At 37.2% G+C, this 20,364-nt stretch overlaps 2 protein-coding genes across 2 annotated transcripts; both read left to right on the forward strand.

Moving 5' to 3' along the window:
• The first annotated feature begins 68 nt into the window (after window positions 1-68).
• Window positions 69-7,509, forward strand: disp (RND transporter family member dispatched). Its single transcript, XM_074095594.1, has one exon. It carries the CDS (start codon window positions 405-407, stop codon window positions 3,747-3,749), a length of 3,345 nt encoding a protein of 1,114 aa, XP_073951695.1. The 5' UTR covers window positions 69-404; the 3' UTR covers window positions 3,750-7,509.
• Window positions 7,510-8,312: 803 nt separating this feature from the next.
• Window positions 8,313-20,354, forward strand: Ist1 (increased sodium tolerance 1-like protein). Its single transcript, XM_074095598.1, has 7 exons — window positions 8,313-8,630; window positions 11,201-11,363; window positions 12,384-12,603; window positions 13,027-13,154; window positions 14,614-14,751; window positions 17,077-17,127; window positions 17,614-20,354. Exons 1-7 carry the CDS (start codon window positions 8,449-8,451, stop codon window positions 17,860-17,862), a joined length of 1,131 nt encoding a protein of 376 aa, XP_073951699.1. The 5' UTR covers window positions 8,313-8,448; the 3' UTR covers window positions 17,863-20,354.
• The last annotated feature ends 10 nt before the right edge of the window (window positions 20,355-20,364 follow it).

A 20,364-nucleotide genomic window follows, 5' to 3' on the forward strand; every position in this document is an offset into this window, starting at 1 on the left:
AAAAGTTTTATTCCCTTACTTTGTCTGTGGAACGTATTGCTTGTGTGCAGCTGTAGGTTGTGGGTGGGTGGTGGGTGAACTGGGTGACTTCTTTGTTTGTGTGTGTGTTTGTGTAGGTGATTGTCAGCACTCTTAGTAGTATGTGATTGTCAGTGATTGATTTGTTTGAGTTTAATTGTGATGTGATTCGTTCGTCTGATGTGATGTGATGTGATTGTTGTGGAATATTTGTACAATTTATTCCTTCTCTCTGTTGAAATATTTGTTTGGATTTTCCCCAATCATAATGTGACTCAATACAACGCGTACACAGTATCCACCGGCTTCAGATTGTTGGTCATGTGTTGCACTAACGATAGGAAATGTAATAGAAGAAAAACTATGAAGCCTGAAAAGGCATCGCGATGTGGTCTGCTTACGCCAGGTTTATTGTTCGCCACTCCTATCTGTTTCTATTTTTAATAAGTGTGGTTTCCACTATCCTCACAGTAATCCCATTAGTATGTCATCCGCTGCCGACGTTCTCCGACCCTCTGATAGGGTTCGAGACGCGCGGAACATCCCTGGCGCATCGCTTCATCGCGTGGGAAAACCTGATTGACGAAACCCGACCGTCCCGGCGGCTCGCAGTCAACCCTAAAGAGATTGAAGAGCAAATACGCATGAATTTCACCTATCACAGCAGAAAGAAGCAAAATAAAAAAAGACCCAAATATGGACATAGGAAAAAGAAAGAGAAAGATATATACAGCAACACTGGCACTAAGAAAACTTTTTATAATTCACCTGAGTCCAATGTGTCCAGTGATCATGTGCACTGGGGCTATGGAAAAAATGTGAGCTTTGAAGGAGAAAATGATGTTTTTTTGAGAGAGCACATCAAGCAGCAGTGGGACACTCTCAAGGAGATGCAGCGCGAGCCCGACACTCCCATCCACCACAATTATGCATTTGGAAGCTGCGGAGCACCTTTAGCTGACCATGCCCACCTTGTTGTAACCAGCATTGATAACTCTTCTTTACTTGCATTTGAAAATGTTGAAAAAATGTGCAAATGGCAGTTGGGGCTTATTGAATTGGGGGCTGCGGAGTACTTCAAATTGTGCCAAAGGCCAGTCAGTGCTGAGGACCTCTGCTGTCCGGTATGGAGTGTGCCAAACTATATAGCTTTAATCTCTGGTAAAAAGTCTTGTGAAAACTTAACTAGAGAAGATGTTAATAAGACTACTGTGATCTTAGAAAAATGTGCTGCTTATTTTCATAACTTTTCATTAATGTCTTCATGTGAGCTGGACCGATGTAAAGTACCCAAGTATTGTTCTCAATATGATGCAGTTTACAACATGTTGTTCTATCTTATAGATTCTGATGCTTTTGCCCCACCGAAATATTCTCAAAATATTGTTAAAAATGTAATGATCTTTCTTCCGCTGCCTAGAAGTAGCACTGTAATGCCATATTATGAAAAACTGCAGAGTTCAAATTTGTCTCATGATAATCTTTTGATACCTGCCATAGATTTTGGACTTAAGAATACTCTTTTCGATTTATGGGTGATACAAGACACTTGGTTGGTGGGCTTGGGTGCCATTTTTGTATTCTTGTGTGTATGGATTTACACAAAATCTCTCATATTGACAATCTTGCTGTTTACAGCTATAACTTACTCTCTCGGAATAGCATACTTCTTGTATGTATATGTGTTCAATTTAGAGTTTTTCCCATTTATGAATTTATTAGTGATAGTAGTTGTGATAGGAATTGGCGCTGATGATGCTTTTCTTTATGTTAAGGTGTGGAAAATGGTCAGTAAACAACTCATACGAGATAATGTAGCTAGTCAAGACAGCGGTCTGGGTGATATAAAGAATGTGTCAAGCGCAGGTGAAACAATAATGGTTCAAATTCTAGAAGAAACTCTGAAACATTCTGTTGTTACAATATTCATTACTACCCTGACAACTGCTGTAGCATTTTTCGCATCTTATGTGAGTTACATTCCTGCCATCAACTGTTTCAGCGTATTTGCTGGCACAGCAATTCTAGTCAACTTTTTCCTAATGGTTAGCTGGTTGCCAATATCAGTATTTATATTAGATGTAAAATTATGCAAAAACAAAACAAATATTCTAGAAATGCTGCACAAGTCATTAAATGAGATTTGGGATGACACAAGAGTAGTACTAAATAGGTTTATTATTACTTGTGTCATGAAATTGCACATAGTGTTTGTTATCGTATTAGGTGCTATTGGTATTTATAGCATTATCGTCGTATTTTATACTCCAGGGTTACAACTCCCAGACTCTAAACAATTTCAACTATTCCAAACATCTCATCCCTTTGAACAATATGATATGAGTTATAGTGATAAATTTTTGTTTGAAAGATTTGGTAAAGACATTGGAACAGGAAGCAAAATGCCCCTCCGGTGGATATGGGGAGTGAAAGCTATTGATAATAGCAACCACATGAATCCAAGTTCCAAAGGAACACTAATTTTCGATGATACATTTTCTGTATCTGATCCAAAATCACAAATTTGGTTACTGGAATTTTGTCAAAAGATCAAAGCCCAGCGGTTCTATCAGCTGACACTGGGACCTCTTCTTCCGAACTGTTTTATTGAAAGCTTTAAAAATTATATGAATAGACGATGTATTGATAATATTGACAAAATAGATAGGACGCCCTGTTGTAACTTATCCCGATTTCCCTACAAAAAAGAAGTGTTCGAATTTTGTATCATTAAAGCCATGGAATCGTTATATCAGACTCCACGGGAACTTTTTATGCCTGGCGTAGCTGGGCCTAAATTTTTAAGGAGTGCTAGACCCCCTACAGTAGCGTCTCTAGTTGTGGAGTTCGAGAGTGTCGTACCATATTCAATGTCCTATGTGGCAATGAACAATTTTTTTCTTCACGTTGAGAATTGGACTGAAAATGAGTTAAAGTCAGCGCCAGCTGGTATGAAAGGCGGTTGGTTTCTATCAGATTTCCAATTTTATGATCTTCAGCGTACGCTAGCCAGCGGAACTGTGATGGCTCTTTTGATATCTGCTTCTTTGGGGTTTGTTGTTCTCATACCAGCTACTCTGAGTTTTGTCATAAGCATGTGCGCACTAACTGCTATGATATTCTCTTGTACCGGCACAATAGCTATTCTAGTACTTAGTGGCTGGAAATTAAATATTTTAGAAAGCGTTGCGATATCGACGTCAGCTGGACTAGCCGTGGACTTCAGTCTGCACTACGCGCTCAGTTACACGAACGCTAGTGGTGTCAAAGCTTCGAGGGTAAAATACGCGCTATCCACGTCAGCCGGTCCAACTGCGGCTGCTGCTCTCACCACTGGATTTGCTGGGATATTTTTACTGGGATCAAATCTGCTTCCTTACTCCCAAATTGGAACTTTCTTAGCATTGATTATGTCTGTAAGCTGGATTTATGCTACGTTCTTTCTTTGTTCATTATTTTTAATTGTAGGTCGCAATTCCTCTAAGGAATTTCCGTCGGAAGATAGGAAGACTGTGTCTAGGGTTAGTTCTATTTGTTCGGGAATTCCTAATTTGGAGAGTCACGAACTGGAACATTTGGCTGATAGCAATCGTACAAATCTCACACATTCGCACAGTCCCTCCAGTATTAGCGCTACTACTGTCGTATTACACGACGAATGCGAAAACGCGCACAATAAAATTGACAAAAAAAATAGTATAACGACAAATTTAGCTTGTGACAATGACTGAATGTATAAATCTAAAGATTTAGATAAAGGTTTAATACGTACTTTTTAGCAACTTTTGAGAGTATTTTTTTCAGAAAGAATTGTACTTAATACATAATACCTGTTGATCCAATCACTACTTTAATTTTTATTCGCTCTGGTTTGTTTTTAATCTCTTTAAAGAATTGTATAATATATTACAGTTTTACACTATGTAAATATTTTATTCTATCAAATTGCAAAAATTAGGAATCAACAATGTGACAATAATTATCACATAAAATTCACATACGACAATATAATGTGGAAACGAGCTTAGCTTGAACACTAATAAGAATGTGTTGCTTAGTAAATTCAACATGAGTATTTATGTTAATCACGCATGACTGTTATGTTAGCTAAGTATGGTTTAATTTTGGAGAATATAATAATACAGGATGTTGAAAATAGCCTGAATGGCTTCGAGAAAAGTATGGTACGGTCATGCCTTTTGTTTTGTTTTGCTCGACTTGGCGGGGGCACTGCCGTGCCCCCTGATCCATGGTATTCTGCTTTTTATTGTAAGATATGGAGAATATCGGGAAATGTTAATAGAAACTAATACTTTTGCTCAGTTTTGATATATTATATTATTATGTATTTTACATTCTTGAGGTCCCTATTCGAGCGACGCCATTAGCATTAGCGGACGTGTACATATATTTTTTGAATTCGTTAATTTAACAAAAAATATATTTTTTTGTTGAACATTAATGAAATGTATATTAGAGCATACAAATGTTATTCAGAAATGGTAATTACTTCGTTACCGAAAGCTGTCCCCATTGTAATCCAACTTGGTTGCAGCTAATTGTTCCTAATGTAGGAAGTGGCATTATTCCTGGGAGCAGTCCCTTTTCTTCGATTGGGGACCTCCAGGCCAGAAATATGTAATTCGTGTCAATTTGTATTTGCGAAGAAATTATAACTCATCAAACACTCAATATTTTATCTGGATGGTATTTGTCCGGGTGTTAATTTATAAAGAGTTGCAGTTTCATAGAAAATTGATGTTAGATATTTACTGAATAAAATGTTAGTATTTAAGATATCAAAATGCAAGTATTAGTATTACTTAGGTTTAGATGTATAGAGATAAGATTTTGCTTTACGTTTTTTTTATGTTAATTCATTCAAATTTTGCACAAGTATACATATTTGTATGTTATATGTTACGTATCATCAAATAATGTACCTATTCTAGCTGTGGCCAAAATTCATGTAGATAAGGTCAAACACCATTGACGTTAGGTTTCCATGCCAGGTGAACCTTCGCACAATAATATTCGTTAGACAATTCAATTCCTGGCTAGTAACTTAGGCTTTTAGTGTAAACCGATTCCCGTATGGTTAATGAGTTATGACGTCATGACTGCAGTGGAACCCAGAATTGAGTTTAAAAGCACTCTTGAAAATTCTAAACATAGATCTATTGTTTAGTTAGTAAAATCAATAATACGTCTATACTTAATTTCTCTATTCAAGCCAAATCACAGAATCTCAGTAATGCAATTTTCATGTACTATTTATACACCGTGTTATTTTTGATATCCGTTAACTTTAAGGGGACAATCTACAGGTCAAATGAAGTTAATTTCTCTAAGACACTAGTGGCCTAACTCTTACTGTTTAAAAGATAATCAAGTGTTAAGATAATTAATTATTAGCAGTAAAACAGCATAAAGGTCTTGTGTCACGTCAATGTGTCAAATTTGTTTATTTTACAATTTAACAATTAACAATGAATGTGAAACTATTTATATGCAAGAAAAAAAGATTTTTATTAAAAAAAAATGTTTTTCAATTTGGCGAAAAAGTGAATTATCAGGCAGTTCATTCATATCAATGAACTGAGTCGTCTGCCGAAGTTAACGGATATAAATAAAAAAACACGGTGTATAATGATGAATATAAAATGATTTTTGTTTTATGTAATAATATGGTATGGAGGTGTTCCGGAATGCTGCTTATGGTTGCTATTCTTTTCTACTTAACTTTAAAATTAGCCTGTTTAGTGCCCTTTTTAAACGAAGTCGCAGCTAATCCATTGTGTATTGGCAATACTTAATCAAAGTCAATGAGACAAGATACTTCATCGTTGTTTGAAACATCGTAATTATGTCTTCTCGCTGGCCTTGCTTTTAATTAGGGTTTTTTGACAGGCGAAATATCGCTAGATGGCGCTAGTATCGTGAAGTCCGTTTGACATTTGCGTTATGGTTGTAAATTTGTAATGAGGGCTATCGTTTTTTGTCTCACTAGATGGCGCACTGTTGCGTGAGGTTTTAAAGTGTGGCTTTCAAAGTCTGTTATTACGGGCGTGAAAGCAAAGTTTAGATTAAAATCATATTTAATACACCTTAAAACCGTACCATAAAAATATCGAGCATGCCACAGTGTTCCATAGTCCCCGTTTTTTTCGGAAAAAAGGGAGGACAAAGGTTTCCGAAAGACAAAACTGTCTCAAACAAAACACAGACATTCATTGACCCGGAACGCATATTTGCCATAATTAATTTCAGATATTGCAAAATATTCACAAAATTATTCTAATTATAAATAAACCCGCGTAGCTAACCCAAAAACTATGAGATTTGACATTTCGGAGACCTCACGCTACACTAGCGCCTCTAGCGGCGAATTCATACGCGACAGCCCTCATTGTTTAAATAACTAAATGAGCCAATCGCAAGCAAGACTGAAACGACAAACGGACCTCACAATACTAACGCCATCTAGCGATATTAAAAAAAAACCATTTAGCGGCGTGCAATAAGAAAAGGGGAGGGCAGGACAAGCAACAGGCTGTAATTCTAATAGCTTTGGATCTACGATCCTGATCTGCCTGTAATTGTTTTTTTTTTTACGAATATTTATAGACTGACTATGATATTACCTAAATGTTATTATAACGGATAACTCACGTCTTAAACCGAGTTTAGCTCGACATGTTTCGGGCTCTTTCACGCACGACACCGACGCTTTGTCGTGCGAGCAGAGCGGTGGCGCGTAGTGTGCGTGTTGCGGCAGCCGCCGGTTCGAGTGCTCCGGAGAGGAAGGGCTACGAAATAGCCCGAAACATGTCGAGCTAAACTCGGTTTAAGACGTGAGTTATCCGTTATAATAACATTTAATATGAGTGAGTCTCACGGTAGTTTCATGTTCAAAACTGACTATGATTTTTGATTTATTATAATTATTAAGATGCCATAATCGACTAAGCTTTCGCACAAAAAATATTTTTTTGAACAAAAAGCATGTCCATTGGCGTATCTAGGGTTATTTGACAGGTGTGTCCTGGCCTAGATTTTTGTGTGAAGATATCAGTATTATAGAATATCAAATCAGTAGTCTAACATACTGGGGTGGGCACGCCCCCCCCTATATACGCACATGAGCATGCCACAATTTGTAGTATCATACAAACATTCGCAGTTATCTACCTACGTTGAGTTGTTTTTATGGTATTGAATAATCCCGATTGACCTTTATGGACTTTTCACATTCAAAATGTAGTGAAAATGAATTAAACGCAATGGACGACTCAGTATTTCACTCATTTTGTTTACCATAATAGAAAAATCTTAATATCAACTAACTGTTACTATAGGAATTGGGATGTGTTTAAAATTAAATGATAAAGATTTAATTGTGTTATGTATAATAGAGCTCAGTGTTTAGTTTTATAAGAAGTACTAAGTGTAAGACATGAATAAAATGTTACCTTTTACATAAATCAACAAGTATGTATTTTCTTTTTAACCAACTTCAAAGATTATAATCTAAACTAATCTTGCTTCTCCCCTTAAATTAATATTGACCTCCGTAAAGCAACAACACCAGCAGGGCTACTACGAAACTCAAAACTCGAAGTTCGTATCGTACCGTCCCTCTCACTCCCGTATTAAATAATACAAGTGTCAGCGGGGCGGTACGATACGAATTTCGTAGTAGCCCTGCTGAAGTGAACATATAAGCGATTACGCTTATCCACTTCTGCTGCTGATTGTACATGTGAGAACAAAAAAGATTACCTATAGGTACAATGCATATTATGTAGTGGCTAACGTCTCCAACAAACGTCGCGTGGTAGGTATCAAATTCATGATTTTTGATATTTTTAATGAGCCTTTGTGTTAACTAGACCGGTAACCCTGACCTGAGAGAAGGAGTTCAGCCATAATAATACATCTCCGAAGGAACTCATTACTGGATATGTGAAGAATATACTTAATGTCAACTTTTACGGTCATTTTTGAGAAAAAAAATACTTATTACAGCTCTGTTTTAACCGACTTTAAAATAGGAGAAAGATCTATTTAGCGCGGCGGTATTTTTTTTGTTTTTTGTTTTCCGTCAAAAATGTTTGATTAAAGCTTGCTTAAGGGATTTGATAGACGCATACATTTTCTGAACGAATTCACCAGCTGTCACTGTTGACGTAAGCTGTAATAGAGATCACAAAGGACTTTTGAAGGACTTTAATATGATCGTTATAGAGATGATTATGCCTTAACTTTCGACCAACTCGACCAAGTTATTTCCTAAGCTCTTTGACAGCTGTGTGATTCATCTGATTTCATCTCAAACAACAATTTTGTGTTAGTTAGTGTTACTCATCGGGCATATAGCGTAATAATTCATAATTTTTCTCTAGTAGTGTTATCGTCACAAATTTAAAAATGTTTTCCACAAATCCTAACTATACTAAACTCAAAACCCACCTCAGACTTTCCATAAACCGTTTAAAATTGCTTGAAAAGAAGAAAACCGAATTGGCGCAGAAAGCGCGAAGGGAAATTGCTGAATACATCGCTGCAGGAAAAAGCGAACGAGCCAAGATCCGCGTGGAACACATTATAAGGTTAATTTAATAGTAGTAGTTATTGCAATAAGAAATGTCGGCCAAATTAATGTCTTTTGATGCAAACAACATTCCATTGTAATGCCCTTGAATCAATCATTTGCTCACATGCGATATTTTAGTATGAAAGTCCAAATTACACGCTCTGAGTACTAACAATGTCATTGATGTGCAAATTTATTAATATTATTTAAATCCAAGTACAAAATCTGACTTGTAAACCTTTTTTTGCTTTACTTTGTTTTCAAAGTGTGCTTCAAATGTTAATTTCCAATTCACAGTAAATATGGATATGGTATAAATGTAGTTCCAATGAGAATTTTATAAATGTTTGATCAGCTAAAAAGCTCTTAGTAAATATGGTCTTTTAGATCAGAACCCTAAAAAGACAAAATGAAATCCTTATAACTCATTTTCTTTCATTGTCAGTCTGTTTGTAAGTCAACAACTTCTTTTTTAAATTACAGAGGTATTAGTATCTGCTTTCTGGGTATCTCAACAAACAAATTCTTACACATGATGAGAGTTAAACCATCACCTATGTGTGAGATTTACCAGAAGGTAGAAGACTTGTCCCATTTGTTGTTGGAATGCGCTCGGAACTCAGACTTGAGGAGAAGAGTTCTTGGGGGTCTTGGTCTTGGGGGCCAAGTCAATTGTTGGCTCTCAGAGCCCGCATCTGACAAAGCCATTTTTTTTTAAATCTTATATTTTAACAAGGCTTCAGTACACTAAATGTGACTATGCCAACCTCATGGGGGGCCTCAGATACATGTTACACTCTCTTGTGCCGAAACCTAGTCTCTGGATGCAAAGGCCCGTCTGATGAACTTGTAAATCCGCATCGCTTCTTCTGAAAGTGGATGACTCAGAATCACATTTACACTTCCATTCAACAGATCCATACCATCCAGATACCTGTTTCTGGTGTCCTTATTCTGATCACATTCCTGAAGAAAATGAAGGAAGTCTTCAGTCTTATAACAACCTATACACAACGGTGATTGTACAACTCTCATCAAATTTAGGAAATAATTTAGTGGAATGTGACCAGATCGCACACGAAATGCAAGCACAAGTAGTTCCCTGGGAAGGCTGGCACAATCAAACCAGGGTACCTTGTACACTTTGTTCTGAACAGTACTATACCAAATGCCCTTTGTTTCAGATACTTTGTTAAACACTATTTGCCATTGTTCATTACACTTTGCCTTGGCTAAATACATCAATTCTGTACCATAAGGTTTACATCCAATCTCAACCCCTCTTGAAACTGCCATGTTAGCTTGCTCATTACCAGCTATACCCACATGAGATGGGATCCTTGCAACACGATTTGGACACAGTTGGAGTGCAACCTGTGCATGATTTTGAGGATATTGTAGGCTATCGGCATACCTCGGGAGCCCGAGACACACCGAGCCAGGTGTTGAAGTGCACTTCTGGAGTCCGTTAGGATAATTATTTTATTTATTTTCAAATCTACAGCATAAGAAAGAGCTTCATGCAGGGGACAAAGTCATTTGCATATTTTAATATGCCCCTTGCATAGGGAAAATGAGTGTGCACCCATGAGGCTGACAAGATCACCTGGAGTGTTCAAAGTAGTGTTGTAACGGAGGCCTTTCTTAGCGGAGGCGGAGGCGGATGCAAAGGCGACGCATTTCGCCTCCGCGGATGCGAAAGTGAAAGTGGATGTGGAAATAATAGCAGTTCATGCTTTATTGAACTCAAACATCTCTAAAATTTCTAAAAAAACTGCCAAATCTCACTTGTTTGGGCTCCATTGTGCCCAAACACGTTTTTTGTACAATACTTTGTACAAAATAACTTAAAATAATCGCGGTTCAATCAAACAATTACATTACAACTTCATACCTTCCCTGTATATTATATTATACTAGTATTATTATTATTATACTACCTGGTCCAGACGTCCTTTGTCGAATTGACGGCAACTAAGACAATTAAGTCATCTCGAAAATTTGGTGCTCTTCTACTGTGCGGGTTTAAACATTCTTTTCTACCTTGGACATGTGAAATATGGAATAGACTTGCTGCTGGGGTTTTTCCATCTAGCTATGATTTGGGTACCTTCAAAAAGCGAGTGTATCGCCTATTGCAAGGCTGGTAACGCACCCGCAATCCTAATAATGCTGTAGGTGTCCATGGGCGGCGGTGATGCCTGCTCGTTTGCCAGCTGTTCGATAATGAAATAAAAATTAAAGCACGGGATACATTTTATTAAACTACATCTCAGTAATACAAGGTCCGCACAAAATAGGTTGGCGGTGTTTTTATTTTAATTCAATTTTGCACTTGTAAATTTTTACATGACTGTATTTTGTAATTTATTTCTTGTATTTTAATTGATTCTCATATAAATAAATACTTTTATATGTCATTTATGAAAGAAAAAATCCAAAAATCACTGATCTGCACAAAATATTGCGATTTGTTCAAGTCTCTGAAAGTTGCCATGTATTATATTTATGCTCACATCAAGCAGTACAAACATTATTTGACAAATTGTACCTTATCTTTTCTTCTATCTTAATCAACTTGTTCAGGGAGGACTACATGGTGGAAGCTATGGAGATATTGGAGATGTACTGCGACCTGATTTTGGCGCGATTTGGACTCGTCACGCAGATGAAGGAACTTGACGAAGGTCTTGCTGAGGCTATCTCTACCCTTATCTGGGTAGCGCCACGGATGCATACTGATGTGCAGGTAAACACAAAAATCCAAATATTTGTTGCGTAATTAGGATGGAAGAGGTTCTTTCACGTTCCTATTTAGGGTTCCGTACCCAAAGGGTGCCAACGGAACCCTATTACTGAGACTCTGCTGTCTGTCTGTCTGTCCGCCCGTCTGTCTGTCACAGGGCTCTATCTCTCGAGCCGTAATAGCTAGGCTAGCTTGAAATTTTCACAGATTATGTATTATTGTGGCCGCTATAACAACAAATACTAAAAACAGAATGAAATAAATATTTAAGGAGGGCTCCCATACAACAAACCGTGAACTCAGGTTTCTATAGTCCCAGCGTTCATCAACAGTCCAAACAGACTTTTAACATTTTGAACAAATACGGAACTGCTAACGTCATCTAGGAGGTTCATTGTGCATTTTCTATTGGATTAGACTGCGATGAACCTCCTAGATGACGGTAGCAGTTTCGTAATTGATTGAAATGTTAAAAAGTCCGTTTGGACTATTGATGAACGCTGGGACTATACATAGAAACCTGAGTTTACAGAACTTGTTTTTTTTTTGCAAGTTTTTGCCTGATATTAATAACGGCAACAGGTAAAGGTATAATCACTTTAAAAATAAATAATTAAGTTAAAATAAAACAAATATGTAAGGGGGCTCCCATACAACAAGTTTGTTTTTTTTTCCCTTTTTTTTTGCTAATGTCCAATGTTGTCTAGATTGTGGAACCCTCTGTGCGCGAGTCCGTCTTGCACTTGGCGGATTTTTTAATCTGACAGCCAGCACTTGTCTGTGTCAGACCAAACATCAGTTCATTCATTTGTGATTTTGGAATTAACAATTGAGTTGAGTAATTGACACCATTACTAATTCCAAAGCATAATTCTAATAAAAAATCAAATAAATATTTGGTCAAAAGTGTAAGCTTGTAGCTCAAAATTGCTGGTCAAAAACTAAGGAAACTGGGTGAACACATAAACATGTCAATTGATTCATGGTTTAAAATACTCTATCATTTATCTATTCAAATTTCAGGAGCTGAAAATAATTTCTGACTTGCTAACAGCAAAGTATGGCAAAATATACGCGGACGCATGTCGGAGCGAGAGCGTCAATACGATTAGCGAGAAGCTAAAACACAAGCTCAGCGTCCAGAGCCCACCCAAGATACTTGTGGAGAGATACCTCATTGAGATAGCGAAGAATTACAATGTGGAGTACACACCGGATGAGCAAGTCATGAGGGAAGAAGAAGGTATGATGGTTCATTTGTTATTTTACTTTGGTACCTATTTGTTAATCTTTTATGGAACCAAGAGACTAATCTGATTTTCTTACAAATTAATGAGGAAGACACGTATTTTTGGGGTTTTGGTTAGCTGCAGATAAAAGGTATCCTTTAAGGGCGATAAGCGAGCCGTGGGGAGTACGTATTCTCCTCAGCTAACCATAGACAAAGGGCGCCAACCGACATGTCATTATTATTAAGGCCTCGCTGTCTATCCATTCCGTCCTTTAGTCACAAGGTTGTATCTTTTTTTTTTTTTTACAGAGTTGGTATTACTATGGCCTCTCTAACAACAAATACGAGACTTAAACGTAGTTCAAAATCACCCTTTGTGTTTAATGACTACTAAAAGCCAAAAATGATGTGATTTTTTTCAACAATGTGTTCCAGGGCGCGACGCGATGCTGATCGACATCAACGGGCCCCCGATGCCGCCGGGCTTCATAGGGTTCCCGCAGCCGCCCGGCCCCCCCGGCCCGCCGCCGCCGCCGCCTGTACAGCCTTTCAGCTACCCTTCTGTAAGTACACCACGCAGGCTCTTTATGTAACGGCTGCTTTCTGGAATCGCAATGTAATGACAGCGGGAGTTTGACATCCACTCATTCATTTTGCAGGTGGTAGGACCTTGTGCAAGGTCCGCCCGGATTGCTACCACCATCTTGCTAGCTAATCCTGCCGTGAAGCAGCAGTGCTTGCACTGTTGTGTTTCGGCGTGGAGAGTAAGACAGCCGGTGAAATTACTGGCACTTGAGGTATCCCATCTTAGGCCTCTAGGTTGGCAACGCATCTGCAATCCCCTGGTCTTGCAGGTGTCTATGTGCGGTGGTGATCTCTTACCATTAGGAGACCCACTTGCTCGTTTGCCATCGAGTCGAATAAAAAAAAATCATTATCCTTTTATGCAATCAGTTCTTCATGCAGCTGTGTGCGTAATCATTTACTTTAACTTTCTATACCTATACCAACTTACACGATTTTTTTTGCTATGCTTACCACAGTTTTGCTATAGCCATAAAAAATCTACGGGAGGTAGTATAATAATAATGAAAGGGAAATGTTCCACGGCAGGTCAACATACAAAAATTACATCAATTGTTTGTGGTGTTAGGTAAGGTACCTACTTGGTCGTTTATTTATTGGGTGTTGACCAATATTTTCCTTCCTTTACAAAGTGTACTTAAACATTAGTGTTATTTCGTCTAAAGAGCAGCTGGTCTAACTAGCAAGTGGTCTAAAATTAAATTGTTTGACTCAAAGTCGACGGAATTTTGCTTCGCGGAGCTCCTATTCCGTTGACGCGCCTTGTCGCAAATCTAACCTAACTTAACCTGTTTTTTAGGTTAGGTTAGGTAGGACCAGTTGCTTTTTAACCGACTAAAAAAGGAGGAGGTTCTATGTTCCAATGTTTGTATTTTTTTTTTATTTATGTTCGCCGATTACTCAGTCAATTGTGGACCGATTATCAAAATTATTTTTTGATTCGTAAGGGTACTCTTCTGAGGAGGTCTCATTGTCACCAAGTCAAGATCTGATGATGGGATCCTAGGGAAATCGAGGGCAAACCTCAAATTTTATAGGTACACCTATGGCGATTTTGGTATTTTTAGCATTGAAATAAGCATTTACATTCAGAAAGTATCATTTGGTAAACTGGACCTGATGAAGAAGACCGTAGATGATCAATGGAACTCGTCAAAGCTAAGTAATGCTCGCTCGTCTATAAACGATCATCATTAATATACCTAGGTAAGCGACTAAGAAGGAGCTTTAAGTTAATGATTCTTTCGAACAGATCTGATGCTGAAGCCGGAAGGTAGGCAACGGAACTCTGTTATAAAACAACGAATAAAAAAATATTTTCAAGGGTTTTGTAGTCGGTTCCATTCTCCGTTTTTTTTTTTTTTGGAGTCGGTTTTACTTTTTAGACCACTTATTAAGTGATATTATACTCTTAAACTAACGTCTTGTAATTTGCAGGGTCCTTCAGGAGGGAAAGCTGGTGGGTTCATAGCAACCCCGCCCCCGCACCAGGGTCCGAGTCCGAGTCACCCCCCCGGAGGATACAACCTCCCCCCCGGCGTCGACTCTAAGGACCTCAGTAACAGTTTCTTGCAGGTACTACAATAAATGTTCATAAAATTTTCTTTTCGTTGTTATAATTAGATGTTAGTGATAGAGCATTAAATATATTATAGGCGCTAAAATCTCGTATCAATTATATAATCATTTCAATCATTTTAGCTGTTATAGTGACTTGGTTCTTTGACATTCAATGTACAATCAACAAATTCGATTTCTAGGCCATCATGGAATCTTATCATAGCAAATAATTTTATTTGTATATAAGTATACAGTGTTTATCCAATGACGTAAGATGTCATTACGATTCTGTTCTGTGGTGGCCTGAGAATCAATTTGGTTGACTGTACAAATCATCATATCGACTTGCACTGTGTCCTATAATTAATACAGAGTATTTCGGCAGATGGTAGAGTTGGTTAATTGTACACCAGTTTATTTTTTTATTGTGATGTTAATTGTGATTTTCCCATACATTGATCGATAGACAAAGTTACCTGTGACAAAGGAAGGAATCGAAAGATTCCAATGAAAATCCGGGATGGAGGGGGAGGGGGGGGAGGTTGTTCAGTCAAACTAAAAAATCAGCTGCTGAAGTATTCCGTTAATTATAGCCTCGTAAAATTTCGTTTATTAGAATTTGAAATTTAATTTAGGTACTTAATGGGCAATAAGTAACAGTTGACATTTGCTTTGACGTATAATGTCCTAATTTAGAGCGTTGTGCCTTACAAAATTAAGACACCTTGTATACACCGAAACAGAGATAGCAAAATAAATTGTTTGTTCGCATAGCAACTCGCATGATATATCTCGCATCGTGTAAAAAAAGCTTTACTGTGTAAGCTATTGTGTACTTAATCTCATTTACTTAAAGCGCGTTTGTTTTTTTTTTGCCAGAAACCTTTCCTTCAAGTCCTTGTCACACAATGCTTCTAACCCCGCAATGTATAGCTACTGGCACGATTTTACTGGAATAATGAACCGGGTATTATGGACCGATTTCATGTCACAAGGGAACTTTTTTCAGTCAGTCGTGACTCGTGTCAACCTACCGCTTACAACCCGCACATCACATTTAATACCGTATTAACTCAAAATGCTTCTGTAGTACATGATGAGTTTTAGTAGAGGTTAGATTAATAGTAGATTGTACTACAACAAGAGCATAAAATGAGCCATTTTACCCAAGACATTCATATAGCCACAGCGACGGTACAGCGAGGTTGGATAGACACGTCGAGGGGAAAATGGGTTTAATGCTAGAGTTTTACACTCTGCTTTTTCACTTAGATTGCGAGGAAATGAAATACCTAGCAACAATGGAAGCATTTGTTCACTTTCTATGTACCTTTTATTTTTCATAGGTATTATTATATACATTATTATCTTTTACTTTTATTGATTTATTTTCATTGATTTGATAGATTTTTAGTTTTATATAAATTAAAAATTATTTAAAATAATATGTAGAAACTTTTTTGTTTGTGGCTGTTGACATTTGATTGCCTTGGTATTAGACGAAGATTTTACTTTATGCACTAGAGCATAAAAAGTCATTTTATGTCGCTAGATCCAGCATAAACACACCAACTTTACGAGCCTGAGAAGTAAAAAAATATTATTCAATACAGTTTTATTTTGAGTTAATACGGTATTGAATGTCATGTGCGAACCGTCCAACTTTTTGGACTTCACCCATAAAATGTTACAAAAATGTCAGACCGGATCGTATTCAGTGTGATAAGTCCCATAGGGTCCAGCTACACGCTCAATCATACTTGCGCAAATTCGGATTTGCACAAGCAAGCATGTGCGTTAAGAGTTTAAGACGTCAAAACTGTATACCGCACAAATGACTATTTCTCAAAAAGTTGTCCATTTTTAAATTTTTCAGTTGTTCACTTATTAAAAAAAAAAAACAATATTTCCTGACGCTATTTCACCACAAAAAATCAGTAATATTGTTTTTAAATATAAACAAAACCTTGTGGTAAAAGTGATAAACTTTATTGTTGGATCCAATAGAAAGTTTTGATGTAGATTACGATTTTTTCCTCAAGATTTCGTGACGTTTTCCTGACGTCAAGAAACTTTGGATGTTTTATGCAGTTTATGTTTTATGATCTCGTCCGTAGGGTTAATAATTTCTTGACAAAACTGATTTCTTGTCAATTTCATGACGGGACAACTTTTTGAGAAATTGGGGCACCATACAGTTTTTGCGCCAATTTTTGCACAAGCCGTTTTCGCATGCAAATCGCTGCGTGTAGCGGGGCCTTTATTAGTCGCCAGTTTTACAAGCTTTTATCTCGTAAACTTATGTTTTGTATGAACGCTACCCTCACCCTTTTCTTACAGGAAGAGATGCACAACCTGCCTCCCGCTTATGACAGCATTAATCATAATTTGGTAATTATTTTAATTTGTTTTCCATTATACTCGTAAGCATGTGTGTTTGATGACTGCGCACGACTGTTTGATCATTTTGATATCTCAGGAAGCTAAATACTTGAAATACCTGAATATGCCTAACAAAGCCGTTTAATTTTATACTAGCTGACGCAACTTCATCCATCAATGAACTAAAACAATTACTTTGCTTACCCGCGACCAACCGGTAGCGATTGGTCGCAAAGTAAAGTAATTGTATTAGTTAATTAATTGATATGGACCGCCGCAAAGTAACGTCTCATTCAATAAATTAACTTCGTCCATCGCGGTAATTTCGCATTTTTACGAGACAAAATTTAGAATTTTAATCTAAAATTATGTAGCATTCTATAAGTGAAAGATTTTTTTAAATTGATTCAGATGTTAAAAAGGTTATGGAGCCATAAGTTTGTGCTTGAAAGATTTTTTGTTATCAAATACCAACATTTTTCGTTTTCATTTCAGCCATCGCACGTGCCGACCCCTCACGTGACCCCGTACGTGCCTCCGCAGGCCCCAACCCCAACGCCCCGTGCGCGCGGCGCCGCTCACTTCCCCGAACTACCCGACCTCCCCTCTGTGCCCTCGGACATTCTACTACCCTCTGTCCCCCACAGCAACAACTCTAATACTAACCAGGACGCGTCGGCACCTGATGAGATCGACTTTGAAGACTTGAACAGACGGTTTGAGGAGTTGAAGAAGAAGAAGTAAACGCGTCTTATGAGTGTTTATAGTTTGACCGGAACTAGTGCAGTTATTGTTCGTCTCAGAAAGTTTGACTTAATAATGCACGCCCTGATAATAATTCATGTACTGTTGTACTGCAATTCTTGTACATTTATTTATTTTGAGAATCTTTTCTATGTGGGGGTTTTCGGTGCCGAACAATCGATCTGGCTTCTTATATCTCGTGGAAGCGCGTGTTTCTTCTATCTTTCTATCTTTAGATAGTACGTATTAAATGCTCACGAACTATAAGGGCGAAGTCATGACATTTTCAGCGAAAAAGTTCCACCCTAATACTCAGTTCATCATTGACTGTACATTCCGGGGCAATGAATGAATGATGTGACCGATTTCGGTCATGCCACTTTGACTCCTAATTAGATTAGAGCTCATGTGCTCTAAGATGGTTTACTGGCGCATTGTCAGCCATTTCCATAATTTTTAGACCCCCCCCCCCTCTTGTCACACTTATTACTATGAAAATCGCAATTATTTTTTCTTGTATCACAAAAACCGTTACGCGCCATGTCTGTTTCGGTCAAACTGTAATAAGTACGTACGGTCAGCATAAAAAGTAGCTGCATACTTAAGTACTTTGTCGTTTTACAGCAACTTACTTAACACCATACAAGTTACAAACAGACAAATGTGTTAAAACGACAAAGTAAATAAGTGACCCACTAATTTTGACGCTGACTGTACACATACTAGGTTGCTAATGTCGTTCGGAATTAGAAACAGAGGATCGGTTTTCTTTTTCTTTCTCATTTGAATATTCAGGAAAACGAAGAAAACCGACGAATCCCGAGCGACATTAACATTCTGGTTGTAATGCAATTTAATTGATTTTTCCGCGTTTCATCATCATCACCACAATTAAGCTAAAATTCACTTTGAAATATAGATCAATTAATTATACTACAACTTTAAGTGTGGTTGTGGTCATTTTCAGTCTTTTATAGTTATAATATAACTTTACTTTACAAATCAAGTAAGTAAGAATATGTACAGGTATTTTAAATCTATGTAAGTGAGGAAATAATTCTGACTTGACAAGCTTTCGAAATGTTGCAAGATTTTTTGGGAGTAGCCATTTTTTGACAAATTACTGAAGATTACTCAACTGAGGTATCAGTAGGTATGTTAAAATAAATGGATACCATAAAATGTCATCGTTTATAATATATGTGTATTGGAGGGGAGAATCGTTCCAACCTTTTTAAGTTTACATATATTTACGTCAGGTTTTCATCATATGAATGGCCTATTCGAATGATTTTACTCTTACTTTGAAAACAGCTTTACGCTGTGCAGTTTGGCGCTTAGAAAACGAAAATTTCAAAAATATTGTCTATTAGCGCTACTTACAAGTAGGTAATTTCTAAATGAAGAAACAAGTCTCAACGCATAAGGAATCTAGTCCTTACAAAAGCTTCTTTTTTTATTACCCTGAAAGAACAATGTGATAGTATGTAAAATAAAAATATATTTTTTTATATTAAAATTATTTAATCGTTGCTAATGAAAATAATCACCGCTGTAAAAGATAAGTAGCAACTGTATATTGTGTACTATATTATTACAATGTGTCTTAAATAGTTTATTCAATGTATTGCATTAAATCCAACTTTTATAATATTTTCGTTTCATTTAGAACTAGCGTGTTAACATATGATAATTATTGCTTCTTTTTGTGACACCCAGGTATAAAGAATCATAGAATACTATTTTGATTTATTAAAACCTGAGTACAGCCTTACTGAGTATAATAATTAAACATTTGGGCACCGAAAAGAACAACATCAAACTTTTACCAATTTGGCCTCGATCCTAATAATTCTGTAGGTTGTCATCGTGTAATTTTTGCGTGTTTTTTGCGTAGCCATCTCTTTAGGTGGAGTTGCTTTTGTTTTTCAGCAATAATGCAACTGAAGAACTAGATTTCATTTCAATGTGATAATTGTAATTTTGTTACAATGAAAGCTTGTTCAGTTCATAGTTCGGTCACTGGCTCACTGATGACAATTCACCACGAAAGTTTCACAACCTTTTTTTATTTGTATCATGAGTAAGAGTGAATTCCATCGACATCTATCCATGAGACTGCATGTTTCTTATATAAAAAACGGCGCACAAAAATTGTGTTGTGAACCTTTCACTATAGTTTGTTGACGTCCGTGACAGGGGTTGTGTCAAAGTAATATTGATGATTGATGCGCCGCACGTTTTGTTTCAAACAGCCAGTCTAGTGCCGTAGGGCACATGTCAATGGTGAATTCGCATCGTGCCGCGCGGTGTACGCATCACTGAGAGTAAGTCATGAGTTCTCGTTGACGTATTTCAATAAAACGTGCAGTGTCACGCCTCGGTAAATTGGGCCTAATTTTTAACATATCAAAACTTTTCCGCATAGATGTGCTATTTTACAATACCTAACGATATTTTGTTTGACTTGGTATGCTATGGGCATACCTATATTAAATAAAT

Source organism: Choristoneura fumiferana, chromosome 12 (genome assembly GCF_025370935.1).
Source record: "Choristoneura fumiferana chromosome 12, NRCan_CFum_1, whole genome shotgun sequence".
NCBI classification, from domain to species: Eukaryota; Metazoa; Arthropoda; class Insecta; order Lepidoptera; family Tortricidae; genus Choristoneura; species Choristoneura fumiferana.

Bases quoted from the DNA above. Each gene is read 5' to 3' on its own strand.
- disp (XM_074095594.1), top strand. From the start codon at position 405: ATGTGGTCTGCTTACGCCAGGTTTATTGTTCGCCACTCCTATCTGTTT.
- Ist1 (XM_074095598.1), top strand. From the start codon at position 8,449: ATGTTTTCCACAAATCCTAACTATACTAAACTCAAAACCCACCTCAGA. The intron at 8,631-11,200 runs GTTAATTTAATA...CAACTTGTTCAG, and splicing joins CGCGTGGAACACATTATAAG to GGAGGACTACATGGTGGAAG. The intron at 14,752-17,076 runs GTACTACAATAA...CTTTTCTTACAG, and splicing joins TCAGTAACAGTTTCTTGCAG to GAAGAGATGCACAACCTGCC.